The sequence below is a fragment of the Salmo salar genome, chromosome 12 (genome assembly GCF_965601325.2).
Source record: "Salmo salar chromosome 12, fSalSal1, whole genome shotgun sequence".
Taxonomy (NCBI): Eukaryota; Metazoa; Chordata; class Actinopteri; order Salmoniformes; family Salmonidae; genus Salmo; species Salmo salar.
The window spans coordinates 20836392-20847500 of NC_138302.1; the positions used below are offsets into that span (position 1 = coordinate 20836392).

Sequence of the window (11109 nt, forward strand, 5' to 3'; positions counted from 1 at the left end):
CATAGGCATACCTGTTGTGGGATCCGGGGCCGGGCTGTTGTTAGGCGTCGACTGATGATGTCATTAGAGCCTACATGCGTTACCTATGCCCTGAGAATATGTACGGTGCTACAGGCTACACGAGGACATGACTATTCTTAAATGTTTCATGTTTTGACAGTTACCAGAGAGAGAATAAATGTCTCGCAATCAATAATTTTGAATGAGTTTAATAAATACATTTATGTTTTAGGCTATTGCTATTATTGGTTAAAGTTTAGGCTACTAGCTTATATAGTCCAATGGGAGATCCAACGCAATTTAGGAAATATTGACAAGAGGGCTCTAGCCTACCTTTGGACTAGCAAATAAAAAGTAGAGTTGTCTCCCCTGTCGTTACTAGCGGTTGTTACCGACATGTCTGACTGGACGGATATTCTACCGAGATACATGAAGAAATAAAACGCTCCAACTATCCACCACCGGTCTTTTTTGGACGGAGATGGTCACGCGCAGAATAACGGATTTGTGAAGTTATGGCGCTCGGGCACGGCTCCAAAAAGTCGCGCTTCTGTGATTTGGAGGTAGCACCAGCTCCCGTGGACCTGCCATTGGAATGGGTCAGTAGGTTATATAAGTATTGTGATATTGACAATGTAGGCCTATGATTTAGTTACTATATCAAATAAATAATATATGTATTTTATGTTCAATGCACATTGGTTTAGTCATTTTATAATAGCCTATAGTTTATTTTATAAGAAAAATGCTCTGTCCAGGGCTTCAGGCTTCACCTGCATTTACTATAGCTATATGCAGGCCTTATGCTGGTTTATGCTGCAGGAAGAAGTTGACAATAGACACAGATCTGGGGTCAGTTTAATCTCCTCAAATCCTAAACCAGAGTGAATGGGGAATGGTACAACTGACCTTAGATCAATGTCAGTTTAAGTTCTAGCTTTAGCATGAGGTCTCTGCACTAGTCTGTGCAGAATCCTCATCCACTGTTCTTACAGACCTGATTATACAATATAATACTGTAAACTCTGATCCGAGGCCAGTTGTTAACTGGGGCGCATTGTGTGTGTGTGTGTGTGTGTGTGTGTGTGTGTGTGTGTGTGTGTGTGTGTGTGTGTTTGTTATTGTTGTTTACAGGTGGGGCCCGGTAACGAAGCCTCTGTGACATCCTCTAAGATGTTGAGACGACCCTGCAGGTGTCTCCTAGCCTTCCTTATCATCGTCACCATCATCATCCTCTCGGGAGGAGCAACTCTGGCATGGTACTTCCTGGGTGAGCAAGGGATTTTGGGAAAATAACCTGGGATACACACACACACACACACACACACACACACACACACACACACACACACACACACACACACACACACACACACACACACACACACACACACACACACACACACACACACACACACACACACACACACACACACACACACACACACACACACACTATGACTGGCTATCTGATATGTAACATGCCAGTAAGTCTCTCCCCATCCCTCCCTCCCTCCAGAGTACAGGGTGTGGGTACTGGAGCCCAGGGTACAGCAGCAGTATACTGCTAGACTCTCTATCCTCAACAGGAACTACTCCTCTGGTCTCTCCTCTCACACCAGCCCAGCCTTCACAGCCCAGGCCAAGGAAGTAGAAGATATGGTATAGGACAAGGGATTATGGGAAAATAACCTGGGACACTCACACAAGCATGCCACCCCCCCCACCCCCCCACAATGTCTATGTATTATCTTTGTTTCACAACTTTTTATTTTCAACTTAAATACTCTGTTGCTCTGACTATTGCCCTAACACCCCCCCCTCTCTCTCTCTCTCTCTCTCTCTCTCTCTCTCTCTCTCTCTCTCTCTCTCTCTCTCTCTCTCTCTCTCTCTCTCTCTCTCTCTCTCTCTCTCTCTCTCTCTCTCTCTCTCTCTATATATATATATATATATATATATATATATTTCTCTCTCTCTATCCCCCACCATCTCTCTCTCACTCTCTGTCTCTCAGGTGAGGAGGATAGTGAAGGGCTCAGACCTATCTCGCTACTTCAACTCCACCAAAGTCTTTGCTTTTGGGTACATAAAACCAGATCTATAAATACAGGTCTACATACATATCTATGTCATGTATTTCTATACCTAGTACTGTATATCTATGACTGTAAATATACAGCTGAAGTTGGAAGTTTACATAAACCTTAGCCAAATACATTTCAATTCTGTTTTTCACAATTCCTGACATTTAATCCTGGTAATAATTCCCTGTCTTAGGTCAGTTAGGATCACCACTTTATTTTAAGAATTGACATTTCAGAATAATAGCAGAGAGAATGATTTATTTCAGCTTTTATTTCTTTCATCACATTCCCAGTGGGTCAGAAGTTTACATACACTCAATTAGTATTTGGTAGCATTGCCTTTAAATTGTTTAACTTGGGTTAAACGTGTCGGGTAGCCTTCCACAAGCTTCCCACAATGAGTTGGGTGAATTTTGGCCCATTCCTCCTGACAGAGCTAGTGTAATTGAGTCAGGTTTGTAGGCCTCCTTGCTCACACACACGTTTTCAGTTCTGCCCACAAATTGTCTATGGGATTGAGGTCAGGGCTTTGTGATGGCCACTCCAATACCTTGACTCTGTTGTCCTTAAGCCATTTTGCCACAACTTTGGAAGTATGCTTGGGATCATTGTTCATTTGGAAGACCCATTTCCGACCAAGCTTTAACTTCCTGACTGATGTCTTGAAATGTTGCTTCAATATATCCACATAATTTCCCTTCCTCATGATGCCATCTATTTTGTGAAGTGCACCAGACCCTCCTGCAGCAAAGCACCTCCACAACATGCTGCTGCCACCCCCGTTCTTCACGGTTGGGATGGTGTTCTTCGGCTTGCAAGCCTCCCCCTTTTTCCTCCAAAAATAACGATGGTCATTATGGCCAAACAGTTCTATTTTTGTTTCATCAGACCTGAGGACATTTCTCCAAAAAGTACGATCTTTGTCCCCATGTACAGTTGCAAACCGTAGTCTGGCTTTTTTTATGGCGGTTTTGGAGCAGTGGCTTCTTCCTTGCTGAACGTCCTTTTAGATTATGTTGATATAGGGCTCGTTTTACTGTGGTTATAGATACTTTTGTACCTGTTTCCTCCAACATTGTCACAAGGTCCTTTGCTGTTGTTCTGGGATTGATTTGCACTTTTCGCACCAAAGTATGTTCATCTCTAGGAGACAGAACGCGTCTTCTTCCTGAGCGGTATGACATCTGCGTGGTCCCATGGTGTTTATACTTGCATATTATTGTTTGTACAGATGAACGTGGTACCTTCAGGTTTTTGGAAATTGCTCCCAAGGAAGAACCAGAATTGTGGAGATCTACAATTTTTTTCTGAGGTCAAGGCTGATTTCTTTTGATTTTCCCATGATGTCAAGCAAAGAGGCACTGCGTTTGAAGGTACATCCACAGGTACACCTCCAACTGATTCAAATGATGTCAATTAGCCTATCAGAAGCTTCTAAAGCCATGACATAATTTTCTGGAATTTTCCGAGCTGTTTAAAGGCACAGTCAACTTAGTGTATGTAAACTTCTGACCCACTGGAATTGTGATACAGTGAATTATAAGTGAAATAATCTGTCTGTAAACAGTTGTTGGAGAAATGACTTGTGTCATGCAAAGTACATATCCTAACCGACTTGCCAAAGCTATAGTTTTTTAACAAGAAATTTGTGGAGTGGTTGAAAAATGAGTTTTAATGACTCCAACCTAAGTGTATGTAAACTTCCGACATCAACTGTATCTAGGTATTAAACATACCTACCCACACAACATTGACACACATTATACACTTACATGCATATCTATATCATGTAGCCTATATCTTTACAGTACCAGTCAAAAGTTTGGACAAACCTACTCCATATTATGGCAAGAACAGCGCAAATAAGCAAAGAGAAGTGACAGTCCATCATTGCTTTAAGACATGAAGGTCAGTCAATACGGAACATTTCAAGAACTTTCAAAGTTTCTTCCAGTGTAGTCACAAAAACCATCAAGCGCTATGATGAAACTGGCTCTCATGAGGACCGCCAAAGGAATGGAAGACCCATATTTACCTCTGCTGCAGAGGATAAGTTAATTAGAGTTAACAGCCTCAGAAATGGACAATTAACTGCATCTCAGATTGCAGCCCAAATAATTGCTTCTCAGAGTTCAAGTAACAGACACGTCTCAACGTCAACTGTTCAGAGGAGACTGCATGAATCAGGCCTTCATGGTTGAATTGCTGCAATGAAACCACTACTGAAGGACACCAATAAGAAGAAGAGACTTGCTTGGGCCAAGAAACACAAGCAATGGACATTAGACCGGTGGAAAACTGTCCTTTGGTCTGATGAGTCCAAATGTGAGATTTTTGGTTCCAACTACCGTATCTTTGTGAGACGCAGAGTACGTGAACAGATGATTTCCACGTGTGTGGTTCCCACCGTGAAGCATGGAGGAGGAAGTGTTATAGTGTGGGGATGCTTTGCTGGTGACACTGTCAGTGATTTATTTAGAATTCAAGGCAACCTTAACAAGCATGGCAACCACAGCATTCTGCAGCGATACTCCATCCCATCTGGTTTGTACTTAGTGGGACTATCATTTGTTTTTCAACAGAACAATGACCCAACACACCTCCAGGCTGTGTAAGGGCTATTTGACCAAGAAATAGAGTGATGGAGTGCTGCATCAGATGACCTGGCCTCCACAATCCCCTGAACTCCGAATTGAGATGGTTTGGGATGAGTTGGACTGCAGAGTGAAGGTAAAGCAGCCAACAAATGCTCAGCATATCTGGGAAATCCTTCATGACTGTTGTAAATGCATTCCAGCAGCATACCACCCTGCAACCCACTGCTGGCTGCTTCTGAAGCTAAGCAGGGTTGGTCCTGGTTGGTCCCTAGATGGGAGACCAGATGCTGCTGGAAGTGGTGATGGAGGGCCAGTAGGAGGCACTCTTTCCCCCTGTCAATAAAAATATCCCAATGCCCCAGGGCAGTGATTGGGGACATTGTCCTGTAGGGTACTGTTTTTTGGATGGGATGTTAAATGGGTGTCCTGACTCTCTGTGGTCACTTAAGATCTCATGGCACTTATTGTAAGAGTAGGGGTGTTAACCCTGGTGTCCTGGCTAAATTCCCAAGCCATCATGGTCACCTAATCATCCCCAGCTTACAATTGGCTCATTCATCCCCCCTCCTCTCCCCTGTAACTATTCCCCAGGTTCTTGCTGTAAATGAGAATGTGTTCTCAGTCAACTTACATGGTAAAATAATTCCAGGTGACTACCTCATGAAGCTCGTTGAGAGAGTGCAAAGGGTGGCTACTTTGAAGAATTTAAAATATTTGTTTAACACTTTTTTTGGTTACTACATGATTCCATATGTGTTATTTCATAGATTTGATGTTTTCACTATTAATTTACAATGTAGAAAATAGTAAAAATAAAGAAAAACCCTTGAATGAGTAGGTGTGTCCTAACTTTTGACTGGTACTGTATTTTGATCTATAAAACATTCTTGCAATGCCCACACAAACTTTCGATCCAGCTGTTATCAGCTCACTGTGTCCCTGCTCCCTTGTTTCCCTAGGGAGGGAAGTGTGGTGGCACACTTCTGGCTGGTACTGTCAGTCCCCGACAGCCATGTTGGTAAGGTAACTTTGGAGCGAGTCAGCAGCTGCCTTCAGAGTCTACTAGGGGCCTACAGAGGGAGCGACAGAGAGGAGACTGCTAACTATGGAGAATATCTGTTGCATCTTCCCTCTTTCTCTATCACAGGTGAGCGGGAGAGGAATGTGGGGAAAGGACCTGTGTTTTTATTATTCTTTGTGTTTAGTTGATCGTTGTATTATTTGTGACTCATCATGTTGTTTTCTGTTTGCTTGCTTGTTTGTTTGTTTTTAACCCCTCAGAAACAGACCCCAAAGTTGTTGAACTTTTGAAAGCTTCATTTGGTATGATTTATTTGATCTTCTCCTCACCTTCTACATTATTTTAGAAGCTTTAAGAAGTTCTTGAACTATGTCAATTGTAGGTACACTTGAATTTAGTGAGGAGTGTTCATCTCTTCCTGTTGCTCTCTTTCTCTCTCCCACTTTCTCTCCCTCCTTCCTCCTCCCTGCCCTGTCCACAGACTGCTACAGGTACCAGATGGTCAGCTCCAGCACAGCTGTGGCTATGAGGGGACCTAACACCCAGCGCTCGTCCTGCCTTTGGCACCTCAGGGCCCCGCAAGGCACCAGCACCCAGAGTTTCAGACTGGAGCTGAGGATGGAGTGGCTGCTACCAGAGTGTAGAGATAGACTGGCTGTCTATGATGGTTTAACGCCTACTGATACTCACCTCATCACCTCGTAAGTTTATAAATATTCCTGCAGCAACAGGTTTTGAATGTTTGCTTGATTTGTTGTTAGGGTATTAGCTGACCAAAATTAGGCTACATGGAAAGTGCAATACTGTTAACATAATCGTGTGTTAGTGTGAGTTTTCAGTGAATTCATGTAAATCATGAAGCTCGTCTTCATTTCCTGAGGTGCGGGAAATTCTTACCAACAAAACAGTGATCAATTTAAGATCCTATATTACAGTATTTTTGCTACCATGGCTAGAAGAAGAGATCTCAGTGACTTTGAAAGAGAGGTCTCAAAGGAGCATAGGGGGTTTAAAGGGGGGGGGGGGGGGGGTGGTGTGTGTGTGTGTGTGTGTGTGTGTGTGTGTGTGTGTGTGTGTGTGTGTGTGTGTGTGTGTGTGTGTGTCAGTCACCAGATCTCAACCCAATTGAACATTTATGGGAGATTCTGGAGTGGCACCTGAGACAGTGTTTTCCACCACCATCAACAAAATAACAAATGATGGAATTTCTTGTGGAAGAATGGTGCCGCATCCCTCCAATAGAGATTCAGATTCTATGCCACGGTGCAATGAAGCTGTTGTGGTGCCGCATCCCTCCAATAGAGATTCAGATTCTATGCCACGGTGCAATGAAGCTGTTGTGGCGACTCGTGGTGGACCAACACCATATTAAGACACTATGCTGGTGTTTCCTTTATTTTGTCAGTTACCTGTTCATCCAGTATAGACAGACAGAGTGTAAAGACAGACTACATGATGCTTTAACACCAACACATAGTCACCTCATCACCTAGTGACTTTATGTTGATGTTCTATATGCTGACTCTCTCTCTCTCTCTCTCTCTCTCTCTCTCTCTCTCTCTCTCTCTCTCTCTCTCTCTCTCTCTTTCTCTCCCTCTCTCTCTCCCTCCACCACCAGTCTGTATGGCTGCAGCAGACAAGAGCGTGTTGTTCATGTGTTGTCATCAGGAGAGTGGATGACAGTGGTCTGGAAACAGGGTCTCTACAACTACAAAGACCCCTTCTCCCTGTCTGCACAGGCCTGGACCACTGAAGGTGAGGTTTATATGGTTGTTATTAAAGTGTTTCAACTGAGAGTTATATGTTGCTCTCTTCTACAAGGACTTTACAAACACTTTCTTCCTTTCACATTCATCATCATCAATCCCCCATCCCTCTCTCACCCTCTCTCTCCCCATCCCTCTCTCTCCCTCCTTTCTCCCTCTCTCTCCCCATCCCTCTCACTCCCTCTCTCTCCCTCCTCTCTCCCCCATCCCTCTCTCTCCCTCTCTCTCCCCATCCCTCTCTCTCCCTCCTCTCTCCCTCTAACTCCCCATCCCTCTCACTCCCTCTCTCTCCCTCCTCTCTCCCCATCCCTCTCACTCCCTCTCTCTCCCCATCCCTCTCACTCCCTCTCTCTCCCTCTCTCCCCCATCCCTCTCTCTCTCCCCCATCCCTCTCACTCCCTCTCTCTCCCTCTCTCTCCCCCATCCCCCTCTCTCCCCCATCCCTCTCACTCCCTCCTCTCTCCCCCATCCCTCTCTCGCTCTCCCTCTCTCTCCCTCTTCTCTCCCCCACCCCCCTACTCTTTCTCTCTTCTCTCTCCCTTCTTTCTCCCCCCTCTCTCTCCCCACTCTCTCCCCATATCTCCACCTCACCCTCTCTCTCTCTCTCTCTCTCTCTCTCTCTCTCAGTGTGTTCCTCCAACATAGAGCTGCAGCCAGTATCAGGGGTACAGGGTAGTCTACGTACCCCCTTCTATCCCAGTTACTACCCACCAGACACCAACTGTACCTGGACATTCACTGTGAGTGTTATACTGTACATCCCCTTCTACTGTCTTCTACTGTATTATATTGTCTTCTACTGTCTTCTATTATCTTCTATTGTATTATACTGTTTGCTACTGTCTTATATTGTCTTCTACTGTCTTCTACTATCTTATATTGTATTATACTGTCTGCTACTGTCTTCCACTGTCTTATATTGTATTCTACTGTCTTCTACTATCTTCTATTGTATTATATTGTCTGCTACTGTCTTCTACTATCTTATATTGTCGTCTACTATCTTCTATTGTATTATATTGTCTGCTACTGTCTTCTACTATCTTCTACTGTCTTATATTGTCATCTACTGTCTTCTACTATCTTCTATTGTATTATATTGTCATGTACTGTCTTCTACTATCTTCTACTGTCTTATATTGCCATCTACTGTCTTCTACTATCTTCTATTGTATTATATTGTCATGTACTGTCTTCTACTATCTTCTATTGTATTATATTGTCTGCTACTGTCTTCTACTATGTTCTACTGTCTTATATTGTCATCTACTGTCTTCTACTATCTTCTATTGTATTATATTGTCTGCTACTGTCTTCTACTGTCTTATATTGTCGTCTACTGTCTTCTACTATCTTCTATTGTATTATATTGTCTTCTACTGTCTTCTACTGTCTTATATTGTATTATATTGTCTGCTACTGTCTTATATTGTCGTCTACTGTCTTCTACTATCTTCTATTTTATTATATTGTTTGCTACTGTTTTCTTCTGTCTTCTACTGTTTCTAACAAGTAATAACATGGGGCCATTCTGTTCTATTCTGTTGTATTCAATTTTATGTGTGTGTGTGTGTGTGTGTGTGTGTGTGTGTGTGTGTGTGTGTGTGTGTGTGTGTGTGTGTGTGTGTCCTAGGTGCCCTCTGCAGACTATGGACTATCTCTGGAGTTTGAAGGTTATGAGCTGAGCAGGGCCAACTATAACCAGGCCTGTACACAGGGACAGTGGATGGTACAGAACCGCAGGTACACACACACACACACGCACACGCACGCACACACACACACACACACACACACACACACACACACACACACACACACACACACACACACACACACACACACACACACACACACACACACACACACACACACACACACACACACACACACACACACACACACACACACACACACACCTGTTTCATCCGTATCATTTGACCTGTGTCTCTGCCTCAGGTTCTGTGGGACGAGAGGTCTCCAGCCGTATGCTGAGCGCCTCTACCTCCTCTCCACGGCAACCAGCGTTGTCATGACGTCCGAGGTGTCAATCACAGGGCCTGGACTCCAGGTCCACTACAGCCTCTTCAACCAATCAGATCGTGAGTCTGGGGCCTGGATGACAGACATTGGTCAAGGGTTTGACCTCAGACCTAGAGTTAGGGTGAAGGTGCTATAGGTAATCTTTCTCTACAGACTGTCTGTCTGTTCAACCAATCAGATCGGGAGTTATTTTGAACAAGAGGTGTTTAGGGTGATTTTTAGGTTGTGTGCTGAAATGATGTTACGTGACAGATGAAGAGATGAGAAAGTGGAAGAAATGATGTGCTTAAGACATACAGTAAGGTGTGTTTGTATTACATACTACCGGTTGTAACAGGCTGTTGAGGGGAGGACGGCTCATAATAATGGAGTCAATGGAATGGACTGAACCACATGGAAACCAGAAGTTTGATGTGTTTGATACCATTCCACTGACTCCATTCCAACCATTATTATGAGCTGTCCTCCCCTCAGCAGCCTCCACTGGGTAGGACGCATATTAATAAATAATACTCTATTTGGGTGTCTTGAAAGTGCGTGTGTTCATGTGTTCCATCCTGTCCTGGTCAGTTCCTGTGTACTCTAGATTGTCTGTGTTCCAGCCTATCCTGGTCAGTTCCTGTGTACTCTAAATGGTCTGTGTGTTGCAGCCTGTCCTGGTCAGTTCCTGTGTACTCTGAATGGTCTGTGTGTTGCAGCCTGTCCTGGTCAGTTCCTGTGTACTCTAAATGGTCTGTGTGTTGCAGCCTGTCCTGGTCAGTTCCTGTGTACTCTAAATGGTATGTGTGTTGCAGCCTGTCCTGGTCAGTTCCTGTGTACTCTAAATTGTCTGTGTTGCAGCCTATCCTGGTCAGTTCCTGTGTACTCTAAATGGTCTGTGTGTTGCAGCCTGTCCTGGTCAGTTCCTGTGTACTCTGAATGGTCTGTGTGTTGCAGCCTGTCCTGGTCAGTTCCTGTGTACTCTAAATGGTCTGTGTTGCAGCCTGTCCTGGTCAGTTCCTGTGTACTCTAAATGGTATGTGTGTTGCAGCCTGTCCTGGTCAGTTCCTGTGTACTCTAAATTGTCTGTGTTCCAGCCTATCCTGGTCAGTTCCTGTGTTCTCTAAATGGTCTGTGTGTTGCAGCCTGTCCTGGTCAGTTCCTGTGTACTCTAAATTGTCTGTGTTCCAGCCTATCCTGGTCAGTTCCTGTGTACTCTAAATGGTCTGTGTGTTGCAGCCTGTCCTGGTCAGTTCCTGTGTACTCTAAATTGTCTGTGTGTTGCAGCCTGTCCTGGTCAGTTCCTGTGTACTCTAAATGGTCTGTGTGTTGCAGCCTGTCCTGGTCAGTTCCTGTGTACTCTAAATGGTCTCTGTGTTGCAGCCTGTCCTGGTCAGTTCCTGTGTACTCTAAATGGTCTGTGTGTTGCAGCCTGTCCTGGTCAGTTCCTGTGTACTCTAAATTGTCTGTGTGTTGCAGCCTGTCCTGGTCAGTTCCTGTGTACTCTAAATGGTCTCTGTGTTGCAGCCTGTCCTGGTCAGTTCCTGTGTACTCTAAATTGTCTGTGTTCCAGCCTATCCTGGTCAGTTCATGTGTACTCTAAATGGTCTCTGTGTTGC

General features: G+C 44.3%; 1 protein-coding gene across 3 annotated transcripts in view; it reads left to right on the top strand.

The window, feature by feature from the left end:
- The first annotated feature begins 323 nt into the window (after positions 1-323).
- Positions 324-11109, top strand: part of tmprss6 (transmembrane serine protease 6) — a 16408-nt gene continuing 5622 nt past the window's right edge. Inside the window, exons 1-11 of one of the 3 annotated variants that reach the window (XM_045690962.2) lie at positions 324-599; positions 1135-1270; positions 1520-1662; positions 2015-2082; positions 5641-5828; positions 5963-6004; positions 6184-6403; positions 7321-7457; positions 8096-8208; positions 9102-9211; positions 9428-9570. In XM_045690962.2, the coding sequence (XP_045546918.1) occupies positions 516-599; positions 1135-1270; positions 1520-1662; positions 2015-2082; positions 5641-5828; positions 5963-6004; positions 6184-6403; positions 7321-7457; positions 8096-8208; positions 9102-9211; positions 9428-9570 (1384 nt within the window). In that variant the 5' untranslated portion in view covers positions 324-515. The remainder of the gene's footprint in view (positions 600-1134; positions 1271-1519; positions 1663-2014; positions 2083-5640; positions 5829-5962; positions 6005-6183; positions 6404-7320; positions 7458-8095; positions 8209-9101; positions 9212-9427; positions 9571-11109) is intronic. The other 2 variants (XM_045690960.2, XM_045690961.2) reach the window with 2 other exon arrangements.